This window comes from Meles meles, chromosome 16 (assembly GCF_922984935.1).
Source record: "Meles meles chromosome 16, mMelMel3.1 paternal haplotype, whole genome shotgun sequence".
NCBI lineage: Eukaryota > Metazoa > Chordata > Mammalia > Carnivora > Mustelidae > Meles > Meles meles.
This window is the reverse complement of record NC_060081.1, coordinates 60499284-60525795: the sequence shown is the minus strand read 5'-3', so window position 1 is coordinate 60525795 and position 26512 is coordinate 60499284. Positions and strand designations below refer to the sequence as shown.

At 43.7% G+C, this 26512-nt stretch overlaps 1 protein-coding gene across 4 annotated transcripts in view; it reads right to left on the bottom strand.

The window, feature by feature from the left end:
* Positions 1–768: 768 nt before the first annotated feature.
* DLGAP4 (DLG associated protein 4) overlaps positions 769–26512 on the bottom strand; it is a 197855-nt gene continuing 172111 nt past the window's right edge. For 3 of the 4 annotated variants that reach the window (XM_045980382.1, XM_045980381.1, XM_045980384.1), the window contains 3 exons: positions 4380–4471; positions 3333–3488; positions 769–2546 (listed from right to left, as the gene is read on the bottom strand). In XM_045980382.1, the coding sequence (XP_045836338.1) occupies positions 2328–2546; positions 3333–3488; positions 4380–4471 (467 nt within the window). In that variant the 3' untranslated portion in view covers positions 769–2327. Of the gene's footprint in view, positions 2547–3261; positions 3489–4379; positions 4472–26512 lie in introns of all 4 variants that reach the window. The other variant, XM_045980383.1, reaches the window with a different exon arrangement.

Genomic DNA, 26512 nt, shown 5'->3' with positions numbered 1-26512 from the left:
TGTGCATCCCCTGAGTCCAAGGTCACTGCGTCTTAACTGGGTGGGGATAAGGAGACCAGGCATCTGCAGCGCAGCTTGGCCTGAGAACTTCCTGAAAACCACGTTTGTACCACTGGGCATTACACTTGAACATCCTTCTGCCTGGAACGCACTCTCCCCGGACTCGCCATCCCCCAGAGCAGGTTAATACCCGTGGTGCCTCTGGGCTGGAGCGAGCGGAGCGCTGCGCCCCAGGCTGTGTGGGGCTGCTCTGTCGCTTCCTGCAGCCTCCTGGTGCTGCATTCTCTTCGGCCACCTGCTGTAGACTTAAACTCATGTAGGCCTCATTCAGGGTCTTTCTCCTCCACCAGAGACCACCTGCCAGGTGCGAGGCCGTTGGAGCAGGTGCTTAGGTGTGTTGGGTGCACACAGCTGTCAGGGGAAGGCCTCTGCTGAGGGGACAGAGTACTGGTCCTGGGTCTGGGGGTGGGCCAGGGCAGCCCAGCTTGGCTTCCATGGAGCAATGATGGGTTGTCTGTTTCTCAAAGGAGGCAGGTTAAGGGATGTTACTCATTTGTAAGGTCAGGGAACCAAGGGCAGCTTTCTTGCCCAGGGTCATGAGCCAGGTTGTGCCAGAGCTGGAATGATGGTTTACACATGTCAGCCTGTCTCCAAAGGATCTGGCTTTGTGGCAGGGGGTCTGGCTCAGTCTCCCAGGGTGTCCCCTCCGCCCATTTCAACCCAGCCTGGCCCGGCCCGGCCCGCTGTAAGAACACCATGAGCCCTTGGTACACGTTACCTCATTTATTCTCACAACATGCCTGTGAGGTAGGGAGGGGCAGGGACTGTCCCCATTTTACAGAGGAGGAAGTTGAGGCACACAGAGGTCAAGTGACTTGCCCAAGGTCACAGACGGCGGCCAGGCTGGAATGGGGCCCCAGAGCAGGCCCTCTGTTCACCCGGGGCCCCTGCAGCAAGTGCCGGACATGAGGACATATCCAATGCCATCGTCCTCTCCATGGTAGAGAGAGCAGCCCTTGTGTGCTGGGCCTCCCCCTACCCCCTCCCGCCCCCAACCTTGCAGGCCTGGGCCACTGCAGCTCAGGGCTGACGCCACCCTGGGAGTGGGGCTGGGGTGGGGGGTTCGGGGTGGGAGAGAGAAGGATGATTCGGGTAAAAAAAAAAAAGAATAGAAAACTCAGAGGCAGGGCAGATGGGCCCACGGCAGGGGGCAGGTGGGAGACCAAAAAAAAAGGCCGCTTACACACAAGGTATATATTTTTACACACACTTGTACACACACCTAGATATAGTACATGTAAAAATATATGCTATTCACACACCCGCCTCCTGCCAGGTGCCCCGAGAGCCAGCGGCGGCGCTGGGGGGCATGGGTGAGCAGATGGGCGTTTGTTAAATATACACTCTAAGGTCTATGTGCATATGTACACATACATACAGACACAGCCGCCTGCCCCTCGGGTGCTGTACACAGGCTCGCCAGGGACAGGCGACCCCTGGAAAATGGGGTCTCTCTCTCCAGTGTCCCCTGCAAGTCACTCTGAGTCAGACATTTTACTGAAGGAAGAGGGGGCTGGAGAGAAGAAAGAGGCGGGAGTCTGGAGTGTGGTAACGGTGGCTTTTATCTCATTGCCCCCCCCCCCAAAGCCCTGAACCCTCCTCCCCTTCTCGGAGACCCCCCCTCCCCCTTGCCCAGGGCTGCTGCTGCGGGGCCAGCGCCTGCGTGTGCGATGAGCAAGTGGGAGTGCTGGGGCAGGGGCGCGGGTCTAGCTCTCCAGGCTGGCAGCCGCACGCGGGGCCCAGAGTTGGCAAGCCGGCCGCCACGATGGTGGCCCCAGGGTGAGCTCTGAAGGGAGAGGAGACGAACAGAAGAATGAAAACTGCAAGGTCAGAGCGGGGTAGCGGGAAGAGGAGGAAGGACATGGCAGGGACCCAAGGCTGTCCTCGGACTGTCCTCGTCTTGTAAACAAGCTAGTGCGAGTTCTCGTGAGATAGAACAAGTAAAAAGACCGCAGTCTAGAGGCTGGGCCAGGAGGTGCCGAGGTCCGTCTACCTAGCCCACCGTGGCCAACCAGAGGGGAAAAAAAAGTTTGAGAGTTTTGTGTTTCTGTTGACTTTTTTTTGTATGACGTCTTCATTAACCTAAAGGTGGGAGGGACCCAAAAAAGCCAAATTGTGAGCCCTTGTATGCGTCAATTGAAAGTTGGCTCAGGGTCTCTGGACAGAATAACCATCTTAAAGGTTGAGAAAATGGTGTTCCGTTCACATTTAGTTTGTGTGTTTGTTTTTTTAATGACTTAAAATTGTTTGCTTCCCACTTCCTGGTCTCAGAGTCGGGTCTGGGCCTCAGGGACATAAATCTCGATGCTGTCCGCACTCTCCGTGGCTGAATTCTGCCGCACAGAAGCTGCCCGCTTGGCCGCCAGGAGTCTCTTGCGGGCCTCCTGACGCTGCTTGTCCCCGGCGTCGGAGGCCTTGTCGCGGCTCACTGCCGGCTTGGATTTAGCTGGCTTCTTTGGGACCGGAGGGGGTGGTTTCTTCTCTTCCTTTAGTGAGACAGTGAGGAGGGAAGAAAAATAAAATAAAGGTGCACCTTTTGTGGGGCGTTACCTCCCACTTGATGCTGGCAGCTGGAGCCTCCACCCCAGCCTCCCCACATCAGGCACAAGCAACACACACGTGGAATCAGAAAGCCACAAGAAGCGATGATAGTGGGAATAGCACAAGGCATAGGAGCAAAACGCAAGCTTAGGATTCTAGAATGTTCTAGCAGGAAGGGATGGATATAGCACCTGTTCCCACCCCTGCTCTGAACCATGGGGAGCCTGAGTCACATGGCCTGAGCTGGGATTTAAATTCAGGACCTCGGACTCCCAGGCCACATTTCACAGGCTTTTCCAGGGGGTCAGAACTCACAGGGGCCATGGTTCAGTACCTAGTAACCACAGGGGGTCCCTGGGTGCCACGGTTTTACAGAAGGAATCCGCACCTCATGGCAGAGGCTGGCCCCAGGAGGACTGATCTTCTGCCTCCAGAGTTCTGACAGCCATGTCTCTACCTGTGCTCAGGACTGTGGGGATCTGTGTCCTAGGAGCCCCCTTTCTGAACATGCAGGGTGGGATGGCATGCTTCAGGGGCAGCCTCGACTACACAGAGCGAGCAGCATGCTGGACGAGAGCCAAGCATGGACCCTGCGCACTGATGGACGTGAGCCCCCAGCTCAAAGACGACACACGGAGAAGGGAGCCAAGCAGCACTGACCGATGTGGGCAGCGTTATTGCCGACCAGGAATTTGTCCCTGGACTTCCCCTCCGCACTGCTCCATGCTCACCTTCCTCTTCTCGGGTGTTTCCACCAGCTGCCAGCTGTTGGCCTTGAGGTGGTAGAGTTCATCAAACTTCATGCTGATGTCCTCGATGGACAGCTGTAGCAGGTCCCAGAACCCTGCCAGGTCCTGGGCTGTCGGACGTGGGTTGGCTTCAGGGTTCTGCAGAGGAAGATGGGGATCAGTGGGGCGAGCAAGGCAGAGGCTTGTTCTGCACCCACCAAGTATGGTCTCGTGACCCTGCCAGCTCTGGTTAGGGTCCCTGGAGGTCTCATCTTGCTTCCCCCTAGTTCCCAACATCAGGATCTGTAGGAGGGAATGAAGCAAGTTCTTGGTCACTGCCAGCCCTGTGATGGTGCAGATCTTTGGGAGAAAGAGAGCAGGCCCTGTACATACATGGGACTGAGGCCTTGACCACCACTGTAAGACTACAGGGAGGAAGGCCCTCATGCTCCTAATGTATGTCAGGCTGAGAGCTCTTCTCATGTACAGAAGCTCCTGGCTGTGGTCTCACAGTGAGGCAGAAAGAAGCCAGGAGCATGGCCAGGTGGGTATATTTACAGAACCCACAGGGTTTCTGTCCCCCTAGTCTGTTCTCCGACAACACACTGCTTATGATGACTGCCCCAGCCAATGCTACCTCTCTGCAGGTCCTGCAGATAAACACTTGCCCTTATCCTCCAGCCCTAGGAGCATGTCCGTGGCCATGGGGAGTGAGGTGAGGTCTCCACAGGAAAAGCCACCTCCTGATAGGGAAGGCCAGGGGGTGATATGTCTCCAGTCCTCACCCGTCATCTTAGAGCATGTTTAATACAAATGAGTCAGTGGTGATTTTTAAGTTTCATGTGGCTCCTTTCACATAGGCTTTGCTTTTCTATTTGAAGAATTGAATTGAAGAAATTTGGAAGGCTCTTTTCCTTGTGTGAGGCATGGACATGTGGCACCAGGACCGTCTCTGTGTTAGGAAGGAGTGCACAGAGGCTTAGAGGGGCTAATCTGGCAGGAAGGCAAAGTCTGGAAGGCCCACGGTGGAGGAGGAAGAGTCACACTCACCAGGTTTTGCTCACAGAGGCCCCGGAACTGCTGGAATTTCTGGGACATCAGTAGCTGGGCACTGCCCACAGCACTGAGGACTTTTCCTAAGACTGAGAAAGAGAAGGTGGAGAGAGACTGAGCAGAGGACAGGGTTTGCTGGGGTAGAAGGCAGGATCAGGGCTTTTATCCCCTTGACCCCACTCAGGTTACCAATCATCATTTGGTGAATGGCATCTGGTCTTCATTTTATGCCCACTTTAATCTGCTCTTGTGAAAAATACAAACAGTACAGATAAAGTGAGTCCCATGTCTTAGTTCCTACATATATTTTATGGCAATAGATTTGAAAATTGAGTTTAAATGGAAAAAATTTCCAGGAAAACCTGAATTATCATAGGATCAGGAAGAAACAGAAAATCTTATTAGGCCAAACCTATTTTTAAAAAAAACTGAAGAGGTTAAAAATCTTCCCAGAAAAAGGAGCCAAGCTAAACTATGTAGTTTTACAGGTGACGTTTGATAAAACCTTTACAGAACAGAAAATCCCAGTATCATACATTGAGAATGTTCCAGAGAGTCCATAAACATAGGAAATGACACCGCTCATTTCAGGAGCTCTGAGAATAGATAGGACATGCCAAGAATAGACCACGTTCATTCTGGTCTCATCAAATATAAGCAAATAGAATCCAACAGGAGAGTTAGCCATGAAGGTCTCAGCTCAGGAATATAAGGCTGATCTTTTACTAGTTGTGGTATAAAGACAGTACGATTTTTCAGCTGCCGTAGAATCATCAAAGCAAAACAGTAAAGACGAAATCGACATTGAACTTTCCTGTGACAGAACTCGTCAGCACTGGGTGTGACGTGGGCTGCCTGTCTGGATTGAGGTGTCAGTTTTGAGTTTTCCAAAGCAGCATGCCTTGAGGGGAGAAGCCAGTCATCTCTTACTTGAAAAGGGGATGTGGACTGCAGCAAGAGCTTTCCTGTGCCTGGTTCAGCACCGGGGGTAGGGAGCTTTGCACTGTAAGGGGGAAGAAGTTGAGGCTGAACACGACCCCCATCCCTGTGCTTTAGGAACTCCTGCCCATCTGGGACGCCGGCCTGGCCCCTCTTTTACACTGATCTACTTTATAAGAGCTCATCAAGGAAGAATTTTGCCTTATTTAGAAAGTAGTTAAAAAGAAGCTAAACAGATTACAGGTACAGCAAATGGCACATGAACATTCACCAGATAGTGCTAGAAAATGGTGAAAAGCTATGAATATATCAAGTGGTCGTTCAAGGCTGGGATTGAGGTGCTCTGAGAAGAAAATGAGACAGTGGAGCTCAGAGCTAGCATGAGAGAAAAACCAGGCCATCGCAGAAACCAGGGCCACTGTGGAACAGCACAAAGAATAAAACCCGCTATGGGGCCCCAGGACTAGGAGAAGAGGAGCGAAAGTCTCCTGGTGTGAAACACTTCAACTGCTTGGTAACAAAATAAGACGTCTTTTTTCTTTTTTTAAAAGATTTTATTTATTTATTTGACAGACAGAGATCACAAGCAGGCAGAGAGAGGGGGGGAAGTAGGCTCCCCACTGAGCAGAGAGCCCCATGCGGGGCTCGATCCCAGGACCCTGAGATCATGACCTGAGCCAAAGGCAGAGGCTTTAACCCACTGAGCCACCCAGGCGCCCCACAAGATGTCTTTTTAAATAAATAGTTAAATTGCCAGGAATAAAATGAGCCACTCCTCAACCCCTTCTTAAGACAGATAGTGGAGACACTTGGTCTAGAGTGAAGTAGGAATAAAAGGAAAGGTGTCTCCTGAGAATTCCCAACCATTAAGACTGCACTTGGGCACCTAATTTCTTAAGAAATAAAAGCGCAACTAAACATGAAAGAAACTATCAAAAAAGAAAGGCGCTGAGAGACATTGAAGAGAGTGGGCCTCTGTGTACATGGGTCAGCTCTACAAGAGAGCAGACATGATTTAGAACTTCCCAGAAATGGCTGACACCTGGTACTCAGGAGCCAAATGAATCCCAAGCAAATTCACATTGCCGGTAAAATAGAAGACACAGAGATGCTCCTAGAAAGCAGCCAAAGGGCAAGGAAAGATTAAAAGCAATCTTTCTGCTAAAGAAATGAATTCAACAGCAAATTTCTCAACTACAACAATGGAAAAGTGTGGGGTGAGTTCCTTTGGGTGCAGTATTCTGTCATTCCAGAATGAGTGTGGATGGGGAAAGACAGTCTCTTTAGCAGAGTGCTGGAAAAACTATCCACAAGCAAAAGAATAAATTTGGACCCTTAAGAATGAATCTAAGTGCTAAAACTATAAAACTCTTAGATAAAAACAGCAAGTCTTCATGACCTTGAACTGGGCAGTAGTTTAAGACTCCAGAAGTACAGGCAACAAAAGATAAATTTGGCTTTAGTAAAATGGAAAATTTTTATGTATCAAAGAATACTATGAAGAAAGTGGAATGACAACCCACCAAATGAGAAAACTGCTTGCAAATTACATATCTGATAAAAGGTTAACATCTAGACAATAAAGAACTCCTATAACCCAACAACAAAAATAATCCAATTAAAAAAGGAGCATGGAGCTGAACAGACATTTCCATATACACCAATGTTCAATAAGTGTATCCTCAACATCACCAGCCATCTGGGAGCTGCAAATCAAAACCACAAGATACCATTTCACACCCATTAGGATGCCTGTTAATGAAATAAAACCACCAAAACCAAAAACCCAAAGTTTGCAAAGATGTGGGGAAACTAGAACCCTTGTGCCTCACTGGTGGGAATGTAAATGTCATGGCTGCTGCGGTCTGGCAGTTCGCCTCAAGGAAAGTTAAACATCCTTTCAGGTACCATATAACTAAAAAATTCCTCTCCTAGGTATATACCCCCAAAGAAATGAAAGCAGAGAGTAAACAGATTATCTGTATGCCAGTATTCATAGTGGCATTATCCACAGTAGTCAAAGGTGGAAGCCACCAGAGTGCTCAGCAATAGATGAATGGAAGGATGTCTGGGTGACTCAAGTGGTTGAGCGTCTGCTTTTGGCTTGGGTCATGATCCCAGAGTCCCAGAGTTGACCCTCTCTGCTCAGCAGAGTCTGCTTCTCCCTCCCCACTCTTGTGCTCTCTCAAATAAATCTATAAAATGGTATATACATGCAATGGAATATTTAGCCATAAAAAAGGAATAAAGTTTTCATATATAAACTCTGTTTAAAAACACAAAAATAGGGGTGCCGGGGCACCTGGATGGCTCAGTGGGTTACAGCCTCTGCCTTCAGCTCAGGTCATGATCCCAGGGTTCTGGGATCGAGCCCTGCATCGGGCTCTCTGCTTCACGGGGAGCCTGCTTCCTCCTCTCTCTCTGCCTGCCTCTCTGCCTAGTTGTGATTTCTCTCTGTCAAATAAATAAAATATTAAAAAAAAATAGGGGTGCCTGGCTAGCTCAGTTGGTGGAATGTGCGACTTGATCTCAAAATTGTAATTTTGAGCTCCATGCTGAGTGTAGGGTTTACTTAAAAAACAAAACCATAAACATCTAAGTAACCCACTGGTCAAAGAAATCACAGTGGCAGTTGGAAATATTACATGTCCTAACTTGTTAGATATGGCTAAAGTAGTACTTAAAGAGATCCAGAGGTTTCAAAACATGTTTTCAGAGGCTGAAAAAAAATAAGTATCCAATTTAAGACATTAGTGAAGGAACAATACAATGAACCCAAAAAGAGCAGAAATTTAATAAATACACCAAGATATAATAGAGGATTAATAAAATTAATAAATACTGCCAGGCTGATCAAAATAAAAAGGAGACAGGTGCAAACAAAAAAAGATTATGAATGGAAAAAGAGCCATATGACGTAACCGTAGAAAAGATACATATTTTTAAAAGTTTTTTAACTTTTTAAAAAAGATTTTATTTTATTATATATTTTTAGAAGATTTTATTTATTTTGCAGACAGAAATCATAAGGAGGCAGAGGCAGGCAGAGAGCCCGATGCAGGGCTGGATTCCAGGACCCTGGGATCAAGACCTGAGCTGAAGGCAGAGGCGTTAACCCACTGAGCCACCCAGGTGCCCCTAAAAGATTTTAAAGTAATCTCTACACTCAACATGGTGCTTGAACTCCTGAGCTCAAGATCAAGAGTTGTGTACTCCACCAACTGAGCCAGCCAGGTGCCTGGAAAAGACTTTTTAAAAAGATTTTATTTGTTTATTTGACAGACAGAGATCACAAGCAGGCAGAGAGAGAGGGGGGGAAGCAGGCTCCCCGCCAAGCAGAGAGTCCGATGCGGGACTCTATCCCAGGACCCTGAGATCATGACCCGAGCCGAAGGCAGAGGCCCAACCCACTGAGCCACTCAGGCGCCCCTGGAAAAGACTTTTTAAAAGATTTATTTATGTATTTGACAGAGTGTGCAAAAGCAGGGAGCCCAATGTGGGGCTTGATCCCAGGACCCTGGGATCATGACCAGAGTGGAAGGCAGAGGCTTGACCAGCTAAGCCACCCAGGTACCCCTGGAAAAGATCTTTTTTTAAAAAAGTTCTACAAAATGGAGGCTCTCTGCTCAGCAGGGAGCCTGCTTCCTCTTCTCTCTCTGCCTATTTCAGCCTACTTGTGATGTCTCTCAAATAATAAAATCTTAAAAAAAAAATAGAAAGTTCTATAAAATAGTACAATAAAAGGTAATTTTGTTGTTAAAAATGCGTATGAATAGAGGAAACATCTCAAACTCATTTTATGAAGCTGGATAACATTAGTACTAAAATAGGACAAGTATGAGAAAGGAAAATTACCAGCCAACTCTCATGAACAAAGGCAAAAGTATTAAGTCAGATATTATCAAATCAAGACCACCAACATACTAATATGATAATATATTCTTATTAACTTGGGTTTATCCTGGTAATACAAGACTGATCCAACATTAGAAAATTCTAATGACTTCTGTTTATGGTCATGAAAAACCAGTTAGTAGGAGACAAACTGAACCCTCCCACTAAGAACAAGGGAACAAACTGAGTAGAACACAAAACAAATCCCCAGAAAATCTCAAGGCATTAATAAATTACCAAAGCAACCAGAATCTGAGAGGCTAAGATGCCAGCAAGAAGGAAACAATATTCAGGCAAGTCTGATACTCTGCACTGCTTGTACCCTATGGCTTCTCCCAATTTATGAAGCACAAGGCTGAGAGGTGGAAAAGCCTAGCAGAAAGTGGTGGTTAGGGGGCTGAGAAGCTGAGCAGAGCCGGAGGCAGTTTCATGAAATTAGGGAAGCCAAAACTGAAGACAAGACTTGCAGTAGGGGAATGCATTAAGCTAAGCAGTGCTTCCAGTAGTCTCCAGTGGGAGAGATGAAAATGGAGCTTATGGTCTGCCAAGGAGGAGGGGCTTAGAACATGCCACAGGCTATCTCTGGGATTCCCTGGGGAGTGCACACTAGATGAGGATAAGTAGAAACAGACTGTCTCAAAACACCCAGCTCTGAAATAGTTCGATCCCATACTGGATTAAGATGGTCTGGCCCTACTCTGATTGCCTGCAAGAAGAAAAAATAAACCTTTTCTTGAAGAACAGAAAATCATCCTGAGCCACGCTGTTTTCATGTATAGTTTCTGGCACTGAATAAAAATGACCAAGCATAGCAGACAAAGGACCAAATGACTGCACACCAAAAGAGAGAAAACAGGAAAAAGAAAAAGACCCATGGGGTGCCTGGGTGGCTCAGTGGGTTAAAGCCTCTGCCTTCAGCTCAGGTCATGATCTCAGGGACCTGGGATCGAGCCCCACATTGGGCTTTCTGCTCAGCAGGGAGCCTGCTTCTTCCCTCTCTCTATGCCTGCCTCTCTGCCTACTTGTGATCTATCAAATAAATAAATAAAAATATTAAAAAAAAAAAAAAAAAAAAGAAAAAGAAAAAGACCCAGATGGGATGTGGATACTGGACAAGGGTATTTAATAACTGAATATGGCCAAGGAAATCTGTGACAAGATAAAGAATGTTAGCAGAGAACCAGAATCGATCAAAAAGAATCACATGGAAACTCTAGAATTAAAAAATAGAGTAACTGAAACTAGGAATGCCAAGAGATGGGTTTAATACATTAGTTACAGCTGACCTATAAAATAATCCAGCAGGAAATATCCAGACTGAGGCCCTGAGCAGGAAAATAAAAGGGAAAAGACAGAAAAGAGGATGAAGAAACAAAACAGCAGTCTAATGTCTGTGTCATTGGCACCCACAGAAGAGAAGAAATAAAGTGGAACAGAAATCTGAGGAAGTAATGGCCAGGACTTTTCTGAAACTGATGAAAGTCAGGCAAACCCAAGATTCAAGAAACCTTGTGAGCATTGAGCTGGGCAAATAAAAAGGAAACCACATGTATGTATCACAGTAAAATTAATAAAACTACAACACAAGGAGAAAATCTTGAAAGTAGACAGGGGAGAAACAAATGATTCTTCAAAGGAGTAGCAGAAGACTGACAGATGACTAATAGAAAGGCTGGGAATCAGAACGTAATCAAAGACAAAAAGTACTGAAATATCAATACCAACCTACATTTCTTAGCCAAAATACTATTCAAAAAAGGGGGGGGGGACAAATATGGACATTTTAAGACAAATACTACATTAAAATACTAAGCAGAGGGGCCCTTGGGTGGCTCAGTCGTTGGGCATCTACCTTTGGCTCAGGTCATGATCCCAGGGTACTGGATGGAGCCCCGTATCGGGCTTCCTGCTTAGTGGGAAGCCTACTTCTCCTCTCCCACTCCCCCTGCTTGTATTCCCTCTCTCGCTGTGTCTCTGTCAAAGAAATAAAATCTTTTTTTATTATTATTTATTTTTAAAAGATTTTATTTATTTGACAGACAGAGATCACAAGCAGGCAGAGAGAGAGGAGGAAGCAGGCTCCCCACCAAGCAGAGAACCTGATGTGGGGCTCGATTCCAGGACCCTGAGATCAAGACCTGAGCTGAATGCAGAGGTTTAACCCACTGAGCCACCCAGGCACCCTGTTTTCCTCTTCTTATAAGGACACCGGTCACAGGATTTGGAGCCCACCCACATGATCCAGAGTGATCTTATCTTGGAACCCTTACCTTAACTACAGCTCCAAAGACCCTTTTCCCAAGTAGGCAGAGAGACAGGCAGGGCGGGGGTGGGGGGGGAAGCAAGCTCCCCGCTGAGCAGAGAGCCCGATGAGGGGCTCGATCCCAGGACCCCCCCCCTGGGATCATGACCTGAGCTGAAGGCAGAGGCTTAACCCACTGAGCCACCCAGGCGCCCAAATAAAATCTTAAAAAAAAAATACTGAGCAGAGTTCTTTAGGCTTTTGCTTTGGTGCTTTTAAAAATGTTTTAAAAGAGATTTGAGAGAGAGCATGCAAGTGGGGGGGAGGGGCAGAGGGAGAGACAGAATCCTCAAGCAGATTCCCTGAGTGTGGAGCCCGATGTAGGGATCCATCCCAGGACCCCGAGATCAGTGACCTGAGCCAAAATCAAGAGTTGGATGCTTAACCAACTGAGCCACCCAGGTGCCTCTTGCTTTAGTTCCTTAGGAAGGTAGAAGCACAGAAATAAAGGAGTGAATAGTAACAAAAGGGTTAAAAAAAAAGTCAGTAAAGCTAAGTAAATATTCATTGTAATATTGACTGTATAAAGCAGAAATAAAGTCTTGGAGCAGTTAGACTATTTATAGAACTAACACTTCCCAGCAATAGTACACAAGTCAGGAAGGGAATAAAAGTGTTCTAAGGTTTTTGCATATCTGTGAAGTGGTAGAGGTACTAATCTAGAGCAGTCTTTACAAGTCAAAGATGCAGGTTGTAATCTTTAGAGTAACTACTAAAAGAATAATAAGCTAACGTGAGAAAAGTGGAAATAGGGGCGCCTGGGTGGCTCAGCAGGTTGAGCCTCTGCCTTTGGCTCAGATCATGATCTCAGGTTCTGGGATCGAGCCCCGCATCGGGCTCTCTGCCCAGCCTGCTTCCTCTTCTGTCTCTCTGCCAGGCTCTCTGCCTATTTGTGATCTCTGTCTGTCAAATAAATGGGTAAAATCTTTAAAAAAAAAAAAAGAAAGAAAAGTGGAAATACTTGGTTAATCCGAAAAGAAGTCAAGAAAGGAGAAAAATCTCTCTTAATAAAATTTACATTATTAGATTAAGAAAGTGAGAACATATGATTAAATAGATAGAGTAAAAAAGTTCCATTAAATTCAACAATTTTTTTTTTAAGATTTTATTTATTTATTTGACAGATTAGGCAGAGAGGCAGGCAGAGAGAGGGGAGGAAGCAGGCTCTCTGCTAAGCAGAGAGCCTGATGCGGGGCTCGATCCCAACCCGCACCGAAGACAGAGGCCTTAACCCACTGAGCCACCCAGGCGCCCCGAATTCAACAATTTTCTTAAACCAGAATAAGAGCATCTGCAAGAAACCTATGGCAAACATCATACTCAACAGAACAATGTGAGAAAACAATTTCTTTTTTTTTTTGAAGTAGGCTCCACAGCCAACGTGGAGCTTGACCTCGACATCCTGAGAGATCAACAGTTGCACGCTCTGCTGAATGAGCCCGCTAGGCCCCCCCTGAAAAAGTAGTTCCTTACTATAAGAATATAACAAGGTTTCTAGATATAATATCACTATAAAAGTCAAGAGCATTTCATTAACAATAAAGAAAATACATTAACAAAAAATACAGCCTATCCCTACAAAATGAAAATACTAATCTGACAAATCTTATGAAGGGAATACAAAATCTAATTGAGCACAGTAAAGAAGACCTAAATAAATGGAGGCACATAATCATGTTCTTGGATAGCAAAGACTTAATTTTTAAAGATGTCAATCTTACCCCGAATTGATCTACAGATTTAATATAATTGCAATCAAAATCTCAACCTGGAATTTGAAAAGCTGATTCTGAAATCTGTATGGGAGAGTAGAGAGCCAAGATTAGTTTTGAGTTTGAACCCCACATTGGGTGTAGAGATTATTTAAAAATAAAATTTAAAAAAAATACATATATGTGTGTGTGTGTGTATTATTTTTTAAGTTTGTTTATTTAAGCAATCTCTATACCCAGCGTGGGGCTTGAACCCATGACCCTGAGACCAAAAGCCACGGACTGAGCCAGCCAGGTGTCCCCCAAAAACCAGTAAAATATCTTTTTAATTTCTGGAGAAGGATGGGTTTCTTAAGCTACTTTTAAATCATAAAAGGAAAAGACTGATAACTTTACATTAAAATTAAGAATATGTTTACTTAGAAGTTGCCATAAAGAAAGTAAAAAGACAAGTCACAAACTGGGTGAAGATATGGTCAGAAATGTTCATAATAATCCATAGCTTAATTCACACTTAATGGTGTAAGACTGAATATTTTCACCCTAAAATCAGGAATGAGACAAAAGCAAGGGTGCCCAACTCTTGTCACGTGTAGGTAACATTGAAGCCAGGCCATGAGGCAATAAACAAAAATAAAAGGAATCCAGATTAGAAAGAAATAAAACTCTTTTTTCAGATGCAATTATCTGGTACATAAGAAACCCTAAGGAATCTCCCCCTCCTCAAAATTTAGCAAGGTTGCAGCATACAAGATCAACATACAAAAGTGTATTGTCTTGCTGTATACTAACAATAAACAATCTGAAAACGAGCTAAGAAAACAATTCCATTTACAACAGCATAAAGAAGAGTAAGATACTTAGGAATAAATTTAACAAAACATATGTACGATTTGTATACTAAGAACTATAAAATACTATGGAAAGCTTTAAAAACCTAGGTGAATGAAAAGACAGCCCATGTGCACAGACTGGAAGACTTAACAGGAAGATGGCAATACTCCCCAAATCGAATTAGGATTTAACACAATCCCTATCAAAATAAAATACCAGCTTTTTGGGGGCAGAAATTGACAGTGTGATCCCAAAACTCATGGAAATGCAAGATCAAAGTACATACTTTAGAACTTCCTTTAGTGAGAAGCTGAGAGCTGGCTATAAACTTGTTTTATTTGTATTTTTATCTGAAAAACAAAGTTGGAAGACTCACACTTCCCAATTTCAAAACTTCCTTCAAAGTTATAGTAATCATGACAGTGTGGTACTGGCATAAGTATACACATGTGCATCAGTGCGAAGGAATAGAATTCAGAGTTTGGAAATGAATTCTTAACATTTACGGTCAGTTGATTTTTGACAAGCGTACCAAGAACTATTTACTGAGGAAGGCATAATCACTCGAACAAACGGTACTGGGACAACTGGATATCTAAATGTAAAAGATCAAGAGTGGACTCATACACCTCACACCATACACAAAAACTAGCTCACAGACATAAATATAACAGATAAAATTATAAAAATACTTAGCAAATAGGAGTAAATCTTCAAGATCCTGGATTAGGCAATGGTTTCTTAGACCTGACACCAAAATCGCAAGCAACCAGAAAACTGAAAAATGGATAAAGAAAATATAGTATATCCATACAATGGAATTTTATTCAGCAATTAGAAGGAATGAAGTACTAATTTATGTTATAACATGGATAAACCTCAAAAATATGCAAAATGAAAAAGCCAGACACAAAAGACCACATATATTGTGATGGAATTTATATGAAAATGTCTAGAATGGGAAAATCCACAGAGAAGAAAGCAGATTAGTGTTTGCCTAGGGTGAGAGGGCAGGGGAGAGAGGGGCCAGGAATGATGACTCCATGGGTACAAGGTTTCTTTCTAGTGTGATGAAAATGTTCTAAAATTAGGTAGTGATGATTGCACAGCTCCATGAATATAACAAAAACCACTGAATTGTATACTTTAAAGGGGTGAATTTTATGGTATGTAAACTGTATCTCAATGCTGTTATAAAAGAATTGTTCACAGCTGAAAACTAGAAACAATTCAAGGGCTCATCAGTGGAGCAGAGAATAGTATATTCATACGGTGTAATGCTACTTAAAAATGAGAAGAATGGGGGTGCCTGGGTGGCTCAGTGGTTAAGCATCTGCCTTCGGCTCAGGTCATGATCCCAAGGTCCTGGGATGGAGCCCCGCATCGGGCTCTCTGCTCGGTAGGGAGCCTTCCTCCCCCTCTCTCTGTGCCTGCCTCTCTGCCTACTTGTGATTTCTGTCTGTCAAATAAATAAAATCTTTAAAAAAAAAAAAAATGAGAAGAATGTTTTATAGGTACAGGCATTAACATGGATGAAGCTCAAAGCTCAAACACAAGACTGAATTAAAAAAGGCAAGCCTCAGGGCGCCTGGGTGTTTCAGGCGGTTGAGCATCTGGTTCTCACCTCAGTTCAGGTCTTGATCTCAGGGTTGTGAGTTCAAGCCCTACTAAAAAAAAAGAAAAAAAAAAAAGGCAAGCCTCAGAATAACAGGCATACCCTGTGCTTCTGTTAGTAGAAAATTCAGACACAGGCAAAACATTATATTCCTTAGGCTTACACATCTACATGCTATAAGTATAAAGAAAAGCAAGAATATAATTAACTTGAGGATAACAAATTTTAGGATAGTGCTTACTGCTACGGCAGAAGGAAGGTGATACCACTAGACTTCAAAGATGGTAATATTCTATTTATAAAAGAGGTGGTGGATACATGAGTATTCTTTTTACTTGGCTTTACTCTGTCTGCTCTTTGCATGTATATAAAGATTAAGAAGAAGAATGAGAGCAAAATAACAACCGAGTCAATGCCAGCTCTTAGGCTCTCACTAAAGAAGTTCTAAAGCATATACTCAGAGGGTGCCTGGCTGACTCAGTTGGTAGTGTGTGCGACTCTTGATCTTGGGGTCAGGAGTTCAAGCCCCACATGGGGTATAGAGATTTAAAAAAAAAAAAAAAAGAACCTTAAAAAAGATAAAGAATATTCTCAGCAAAGAATTATCAAAGAAGGAAGATCTGAAATATAAGAAGGATAAGCAAAGAAAATGATAAAGACAGATAAATATAAATACATGTATAAGTAAGGATTCCTGTAATTATATAAGAATCATCAGTTGGGGGGATTAACCATAAGAAAACAATTAGATAAATCATACTTTAAGGTCCTTGTGTTGTCTGGGAGAAAGGTAAAGGTGTTAAATAATTTAACGTTAAGATTTTAAGGGTTGAAAGAATAGCAGTGCAGTCTGTAACTCCTATGGCCGTTACAGCTAGTTGTCTCCAATGTTTGTTTCTCTTTATCCCTCAGAAATAGCACCCGAGTTTCTTTTCTTCATGTCAAATAGCAACTTTATTCAAATAACATAAAAATACAGAAATTTTTTAGGCATGGTGTGAATTTTCCAGGACAAAGTATGGTCAAATGGAAAACAGGGAAGGTTTGCACAAGATCAGAATCCTCTAACAAGCTACAGTAGAATCAGGATTTGAGTAAGGACTTCTGTGGTGGGTATTATGTTGCAGCTCGGGAACGCGCACACTCTGCTAAGCACAGCACCGGGACCTTCGAGTTTTAACTGGGCACACAGCAGCCTGGACCAAGGTGTTCATTCCCTTGGCTACCCTTGAAATGAGCGATAAAGTGGGTGGAAAAAATAGTGTGTGCGGCTGCGTTGCTCTCGTGCTCTTCTGGTTCCTTTGCTGCCTGGAATGCACTTGGGACTTCTGGAATCCAGCAGCCTCTCTGAATGATGAGAAGATTTTTTTGTTTTATAAAGATTTTATTTATTTATTTGAGAGAGAAGAGAGGGTGAGTGCGAGCTGGGGGAGGAGCAGAGGGACTCCACACTGGGTGCAGAGCCTGACAGGGGCTCGATCCCAGGACTCCAAGATCATGACCTAAGCTGAAAGCAGGAGTTGGACACTCAATCAACCGAACCACTCAGGTGCCCAGAATGATGAGATTTGGTGAGTGGAAGCCAATTCTATGACATCAAACCTTAGAAAAAGCGAGGCTGGGGGCGCCTGGGTGGCTCAGTGGGTTAAGCCGCTGCCTTCGGCTCAGGTCATGATCTCGGGGTCCTGGGATCGAGTCCCACATCGGGCTCTCTGCTCAGCAGGGAGCCTGCTTCCCTCTCTCTCTCTCTCTGCCTGCCTCTCTATCTACTTGTGATCTCTCTCTGTCAAATAAATAAAAAATAAAAATCTTTAAAAAAAAAAAAAGAAAAAGAAAAAGCGAGCCTGGGGCTCTAGCATTCCTATCTCAGACACACTTGAAAGATATACTGTCTTGTTCTAACCACTTTTTCTTTCTTTTTAAATGTTATTTGTATGCAAACTTAATACCAACTAATACAGCCTCAATACTAGGAAAGAGAGGCAGGAGAGGGGCATGTTAATCCAAAAGAAGGCAAGAGAGGGAAAAAAAATAGAACAGATACCACAAAATAACATGGTAGGAACAACCCTAAGTATATATCCCATTATATACTTATTATACCCTAGTATAATCACATTATAAATGGACTACATTGTCTACTTCTGAAGTAAAAATTAAGAGACTGGATAAAACTAGAAATATAGACATATGCTGATTATAGGAGACATGACTGCAAGGACAGTGAAAGAAAGGCTGAAAGTAAGTGCACAGAAGGACGTGGTATATCAGACAGACCGCAGGACAGCTGTACAGAACTCACAACACACAAGACTTTAAAGCAGAACATAACATCTATCTGGAGAAATAGAGTGGGTTACTATCCATTCATCAGGAATATCACACTCCTAAGCTCTGTTCCCCTCAAACACTCTCTGGAACTGCCTGTTTCCCACTGGGGCACTAATTCAGTTTCTTTTCACTCACCTAAGAAGACCACCCGAACAGCTGTCCCCTTTCTCTCCAGCATAATGAATTTTCCCTTCTTCACAAGGTCATTCTCAACAACATATAAACATGCCTTTATCACTGTTTACAAACAAAAGGAACAAAAAACCCCAACCCTGTCCTCCGACATTATATCCCTTCATTTCTCTGTTCCCTGTGCAGAAAAAGTCAGCCATATGACTGTCTATACCCGCTGTCTCCAATTACTACTGTTTGCCTTTAACCCTTTTCCAGTCAGGCTGCCCCTGAACCCACCACCCCCTTCCACCACAACAGGCCATTTCTCGAGGGTCTGACAACTTACGTTTCTAGATCTGACCTGTGCTGCCCAGCAGCAGCATCTGACACAGCAGTCTCTCTTCTTAAAAACTGTTCAGTTGCGGGGGTGCCTGGGTGGCTCAGTGGGTTAAGCCGCTGCCTTCGGTTCGGGTCACGATCTCAGGGTCCTGGGATCGAGTCCCGCATCGGGCTCTCTGCTCAGCGGGGAGCCTGCTTCCCTCTCTCTCTCTCTGCCTGCCTCTCTGTCTACTTGTGATCTCTCTCTGTCAAAAAAATAAATAAAATCTTTAAAAAAAAAAACAAAACTGTTCAGTTGCGTTCCAGTTGTCTTCTCTCCCATCTCACTGGTCACTCCTCCTTTCCTCCTATATAGTGTTTGTGTCTCTACTCCTTAGGCTTTGCCCTCTCATTTCTCTTTCTCTCTTTCTTTAAAGATTTGTTTGTTTATTTTAGGGAGGGGAAAAGGAGTGCACATGTGTGAGTGGGGAGCGGGGTGGAGTAAGAGAATCTCAAGCAGACTCCTCACTGAGCATGGAGCCCCATGTGGGGCTCAATCTCATGACCAGTGAGATCAACATCAGAGCTGAAACCAAGAGTTGGACGCTTAACTGACTGAGCTATGCAGTCGCCCTGCCATCTCATTTCTTTAAAAAAATTTTTGTTCATCAGTATTTTATTATTATTATTATTTTTAAAGGTTTTATTTACTTATTTGAAGAGAAAAAGAGAGAGCATGAGCCAGGGACAGAGGCAGATGGAGAGCGAGAGGCAGACTTCCCCACTGAGCAGGGAGCCCGATACAGGGTTCGATCCCAGGACTCGAGCCACCCAGGTGCCCCCTGCCATCTCATTTCTTTCTTTTTTTTTTTTTATTTTATTTTTTTTATTTTTTTAAAATATTTTATTTATTTGACAGAGAGAAATGACAACTAGGCAGAGAGGCAGGTAGAGAGAGAGGAGGAAGCAGGCTCCCCGTGTAGCAGAGAGCCCGATGTGGGGCTCGATCCCAAGACCCTGGGATCATGACCTGAGCTGAAGGCAGAGGCTTTAACCCACTGAGCCACCCAGGCGCCCTTTTTTTTTTTTTTTAAAGATTTTATTTATTTATCAGAGAGAGATCACAAGTAGGCAGAGAGGCAGGCAGAGAGAGTGAGAGGGAAGCAGGCTCCCTTCAGAGCAGAGAGCCCGACGTGGGACTGGATCCCAGGACCCTGAGATCATGACCTGAGCCGAAGGCAGCGGCTTAAACCACTGAGCCACCCAGGCGCCCCTGCCATCTCATTTCTGACCTTAACATATACTCTGAGGACTACCCGTAGAATCTTAAAGCCTGGGGCTTTGCCAGTTTTGACTCCTTTTACTGTTTCATACCCAGTCTGTCAGGAAATCCTGCTCTGCCTTCCAAATGTATCCAGAACTGCCTTCCGTCTCAGAAGCACTCCATGGCCACCACCGTCTCGTCTTACCCAGTCTGTGCTGACATCCTCATTTCCCCCACTTTCCACTTGTGCCCCGTACTTCTTTTGAACAAAGAAACCAGATTCATCCTTTTTAGAAAAGAATGTCAAGCTGCAGCACTCAAAACTCTCCAGTGAGTTCTCCTCTGAGAGTAAAGCCAAGCCTTTCATGCCACCTCTGAGGCCCTCTGTGATGTGGGGCACCACCGCCCGACTCCATCTCCCACGTCCCACCTGCTGCTGCAGCCGCACTGGCCGCTCCCTGGGCCTGAAGCCCGTCAGGCACCTGCCCACCCCTGGAGCTCTCAGTCCTTGCCACTGCCTCTGCCCTCCAGATCGCCAGGATTGCTGTTGCTGTCTCCCTTCGGTCAGGTTTCCTGCCCGGCCCACCATGTGTGGGATGGCCACACTGCTCCCATCCCTCACTGTCCTGCTTTCTGTGCTGTTTTCTCTGTCGCACGTCTAAACGTCGTCCATGCTGTTTGCTTATCTGGTTATTTTCTGTCTCTCCCCGTGAGAATGTAGGCCTCATGAGGAAAGGGGCTTGGTTTTGTTCACTGCCTTCTCACCAGAAGCTAGAAAAAGCACCAGTAAATATTCACAAAATGAGGGAAGGTCGGGACCAGGGGAGGGGCATGGTACTACTTTCTTCCTACTGTTCCACAGGGTCATGATGCTCCAGCAGTTAGACAAGAGACTAAAATTAGATGCAAAATTATCATTGTAGCAAATATTATTTATAATGCATCATAAGAGATGCATCAAAGAGAACAGAGTTATACAAAGTTGCTGCACATGAGTTCAATGTACAAATCTCAAAATAACTCATCAGAATACGCAGAAGAGAAAACTGATTGATTTTACTATTAAAAAAACCTAGATAGTACCAAAAAATAAGCCTAATAAAAATATGTCAAACATCAATGGAGCAATTCGTCACACTTGAAGAGAAGGATATAAAAGGGAGAGGTGGATAAACGGAGACAGAAGCTTTATTCGTAGCTAAGAAGACTCAGTATTTTACAGGTATCAAGTATTCCCAACTTAATCTATAAATTCTATTTCCAGGCAATGCTCCAGCAAATTTTTCCAAGGAATTTGATATACTAATTCCAGAATTAGTATTGGACGAATGAAGAGATCTGTGAACTTTTTATTTCTGAACACAATAAGGAACAGAGATTCACCCTACCAGATACCAAGGAATATTAAAAAGCTATGGCAGTTAACAGCTATTTTAATGCAGAAATAGACAAAACAGCAGCAGAACAGAATAGAGCCTAGAAACACACCCCTGTGTATGTAAAATTTGGCAGCGGTTATGACTGACCAGTATCACTAATCAGTGAGGAAAGTAATGACGTCAATACTGGTGTTGTGACAACTGGCTTTTTTTTTTTTTTTAAGATTTTATTTCTTTGTTTGAGAGAGAGAGACAGCGAGAGGGAACACGAGCAGGGAGAGTGGGAGAGGGAGAATCAGGCTTCATGCTGAGCAAGGAGCCCAATGTGGGCCTCGATCCCAGGACCCTGGGACCATGACCTGAGCCAAAAGCAGGCTGAGCCACCCAGGTGCCCCAACAACTGGCTTTCCATATGAAAACAAAAACCAAAAAAATGAGATTGTAGAATGCATGACATGAACTGCAGATGAATTAAATACCTAAATATGAAAAAATGAAAAAAAAAAAAAAAAAAAAAACACCCAAATTTTGAAACCATGAAAAAAATCCCTATGTCATTGGGACACAGAAGGTGTTCTTAAGAATCAAAGGTGCAGGGGCGCCTGGGTAGCTCAGTGGGTTAAAGCCTCTGCCTTCGGCTCAGGTCATGATTTCAGGGCCCTGGGATCGAGCCCCACATCGGGCTCTCTGCTCCGTGGTGAGCCTGCTTCCTCCTCTCTCTCTGCCTACTTGTGATTTCTCTCTGTCAAATAAATTAAAAAAAAAAAAAAAAAAAAGAATCAAAGGTGCAGAGGGGAACCCTCCTACACTGTTGGTGGGAATGCAAGCTGGTGCAGCCACTCTGGAAAAGAGTATGGAGGTTCCTCAAAAAGTTGAAAAGAGGGCGCCTGGGTGGCTCAGGGGGTTAAAGCCTCTGCCATCGGCTCAGGTCATGATCCCAGGGTCCTGGGATCGAGTCCCGCATCGGGCTCTCTGCTCAGCAGGGAGCCTGCTTCCTCCTCTCTCTCTCTCTCTGCCTGCCTCTCTGCCTACTTGTGATCTCTGTCTGTCAAATAAATAAAATCTTAAAAAAAAAAAAAAAAAAAAAAGTTGAAAAGAGCTACCCTGCGACCCAGCAATTACACTACTGGGTAGTTTACCCTAAAGATACAAATGTAGTGATCCAAAGGGGCACATGCACCCGTATATTTATAGCAGCAATGTCCACAATAGCCAAACCATGGAAAGAACCTGGATGTCCATCAGCAGATGAACGGATAAAGAAGATGTGGTACAGATATACAGTGGGGTACTATGCAGCCATAAGAAGAAATGAAATCTTGCCATTTGCAACAGCGTGGATGGAACTAGAGGGTATTATGCTGAGCGAAATAAGTCAATCAGAGAAAGACAATTATCATATGATCTCTCTGAAATGAGGAATTTGAGAGGCAGGGTGGGGTGTCGTGGGGGTAGGGAAGGTGTCGTGGGGGTAGGGAGCAGCATCCTCCCCACTGAGCAAGGAGCCCAACTTGGGGCTTGATTCCAGGACTCTGGGATCATGACCTGAGCCACCCAGGCGCACACCTAATGACCACCAAAATACATGAAAGCAAAAACCGACAGAAGTGAAGGGAGAAACTGGCAGTTCTACAGTAATAGTTGGAGACTTTAATGTCCCACTCACAATAATAGCACAAGACAGAAGAGAAGTAAGGAAATAGAGCATTTAAACAACACAATAAACCAACTAGATCTAACAGACTTAATACAGAGCACCCTACGCAACAACAGAATATACATTAAGTACCCCACTGTCAAACCAAGTTTATTTCAAAATCAAACTCTAGGCCCAACATGGGGCCTGAACTCACAACCCTAAGATCAAGAGTCACATGCTCCACTGACTAGCCAGTGGATGTACCCACAAGTTAAGTCTTAATAGATTTTTTAAAAGATATAAATCATACACAGTATCTTCTCTGAACATAGGATGAAGTTAGAAATCAATTAACAAAAGGAAAACTGGAAAACTCACAAAATTGTGTAAATTAAACAATACACTTATTTGTTTGGGAGGGGGACACAGGGAGCGGAGACAGACAGGATCGGGGGAGATGGAGTGGGGGGAGAGGGAGTAAGAAACAGTACTAAGCAGGCTCCGTGCCCAGTACAGAGCCCAAGGTAGGGCTTGATCTCACAACCTTGAGATCATGACCTGAGCCAAAATCAAGAGTTGAATGCTTAACTGAGCTACCCAGGCAACCCTTCCTTTTTCCTAAGAGAGGGAGAGAGAGAAAAAGAGAGAATATACTTTTTTTTTTTTTTAAGATTTTATTTATTTATTTGACAGAGAGAGAGAGGTCACAAGTAGGCAGAAAGGCAGGCGGGGGTGGGGGGTGGGAAGCAGGCTCCCTGATGAGCAGAGAGCCAGATGGCGGGGCTCCATCCCAGGACCCTGAGATCATGACCTGAGCTGAAGGCAGAGGCTAACCCACTGAGCCACCCAGGCACCCGAGAATATACTTTTAAACAATCAGTGGATCAAAAAAGAAATAGAGGGGGAATTAGGAAATACTGAGAGATGAATGAAAAACATATCCAAACTTAGGAAATATAACAAGTGCTAAGAAGGAAATTTATGGCTATGGATACATTGAAAACTTAATGAAAGATCTCAAATCTAATAATCTAACTTTACAACTTAAGGAGCTAGAAAAGAACAACAAAATAAACCCAAAGACAGCAGGAAGAAGGAAACAAGATTAGAGCAGAGATAGAGAACAGAAAAACAGTAGAGAAAAATTAATGAAACAAAAAGATCAGCAGAACTGACAAACTTTAGCTAGACAGAGAAAAAGACGACAAACACTAAATCAGAAGTGGAAGTATTATTACCAATTCTATAGGAATAAAAAGATTGTAAGAACACTAGAACAGTTACACATCAATAAATTGGATAACCTGGATGAACAGGACAAATTCCTAGAGAGACAAAACCTGCCAAGACTAAATCATGAAAAAATAGAAAATCGGAATAGACTTTTATTTGATAAGGAGGCTGGATCAGTCCTCAAAATCTCCCAATAAAGAAAAACCCTTCATTGGTGAATCTTACCAAAGATTTAAAGAATTACTAATCCTCAAACTTTTCCAAACATTGAAGAAACACTTCCTAATTCATTCTGTGAAGCCCCATTACTCTGAAACCAAAGCCAGACAAAACACTACAAGAAAAGAAAGTTACAGACCGATATCCCTATGAATGTCGATACCAAAATCCTCAAGAAAATACTAGCAAATACAACTCTGTGGCACATTAAAAGGGTTACATACCATGATCCAGTGGGACTTATGCCTAGAATGGAAGGATGATTCAACATGAAAATCAATTAATATACTAAGATGCCACATCAACAGAATGAAGGAAAACAACCACACGATAATCTCAATTCATACAGAAAAAGCACTTGACAAAATCCAACACCCTCTCATGAGAAAAACACTTAACAAACTAGGAACAGAAGGAAACTACCTCAACATAATAGAAGCCATCTATTAAAAACCCACAGTGAGCATCATACTCAAGGATGAAAGTCTGAAAGTGTTTCCTCTAAGACCAGAGATAAGGCAAGGATGCCCACTACTGCCACATCTATTCAGCAGTACTAAAGTTCTAGCCAGAGCAGTTAGGCAAGGAAAAGAAAAGACATCCAAATTGGAAAGGAAGAAGTAAAATGATCTGTTTGCAGATATGATATTCTGTGTAGAAAACTCCAGAGATGACACATGCATGCACACACACAGAATTATTACGTGAATTCAGTAAAGCAGCAGGATGCAAAGTAATAAAAATGAGTTGCTTTTCTATATGGTAACAACAGATAAGCTGAAAAGGAAATTATAAAACAATTCCATTTACATTAGCATCAAATAGTGTAAAATATTTAAGAAGTATTTAACCAAGGAGATGAAAGGCTTGTACAAAAGAAACTATAAAACACTGCTGAAAGAAATTAAAAGACACAATAAACAGAAGCCAATCTCCTGTTCAGCAAGACTTAATATTGTTAAATATCAATACTACCCAAAGCCATAGTCCCTTTCAAAAATCCCAACAGTGTATTTTTGCAGAAATAGAAAAACCCATCCTAAAAGTCCTATGCAATCTCAGGGGCCCCAAATATGCAAAACAATCTTGAAAAAGAACAAAATGGGAGGACTCAAATGTTGTGATTTCAAAACCTCCTACAAAGCCACAGAAATCAAAACAGTGTGGTGTTGGCATATAGACAGACCTATAGATCAATGGAATAAAATACACAGCCCTGAAGTAAACCCTTGCATATATGGGGAAATGATTTTTGGCAAGGGTAGCAAGACAAATGGGGAAAGGATCGTCCTTTCAACAGACGGTGCTGGAAAACTGGATACCCACGTGCAAAAGTTAGACCCACCTAATGCCATATACAAAGATGAACTCCAAATGGATCAAGGACCTAAATGTAATACCTTTCACAACAGTAAAACTTTTTTTTTTTTTTTTAAGATTTTATTTATTTATCACAAGTAGGCAGAGATGCAGGCAGAGAGAGAGAGAGGTGAAAGGCTCCCCACTGAGCAGAGAGCCCTACGCGGGGCTCGATCCCAGGACCCTGGGATCATGACCCGAGCCAAAGGCAGAGGCTTTAACCCACTGAGCCACCCAGGCGCCCCACAACAGTAAAACTCTTAGAAGGAAAAACAGCACAAAAGCTTCAGGACACTGCATTTGTAATGATCTCTTGGTTATGACATGAAAGGCATAGGTAACAAAAAACAAATGAATTCATGAACATTTAAAATTTTGTGCAGTATAAAAGTCCTCTAGTAAAGTAAAAAGTAAAAAGTAAAAAGATAATCCACAAAATGGGAGAAAATATTTGCAAATCATATATCTGGATAAGGAATTAATATTTATAATATAGAGAGATCTCTTAAAACTCAATAACAAAAACGCAAAGAACCTGACTTCAGAATGGGCAAAGGACTTCCATAGATATTTCTCAAAGGAAGACATATGAATGGCCAACACACACATGGAGCCATGCTCAAAATCACTAATCCTTAGGGAAATGTGAGTCAAACTATAATAAGATACCACCTCACACCCGTGAGGATGGCTACTCTGAAAGAAATGGGAAACAAGTATGGGAAAAGGCGTGGAGAAATTGGAACCCTTGAGCACTGCTGGTGGGAGTGTAAAATGATACAGTGACTGTGAGAAGCACTGTGGTGCTTCCTCAAAAAACTAAAAATAGAATTACCACATGATCCTGCAATTCCACCTCTGGATATGTAGCCAAAAGGACCAAAAGGCAAAGACCTGAAGAGGTATTTGTATGCCCATGTTCACAGCAGCATTACACAGCAGCTGAAATGTGGAAGCAGTCCAAATGCCTATTGACAG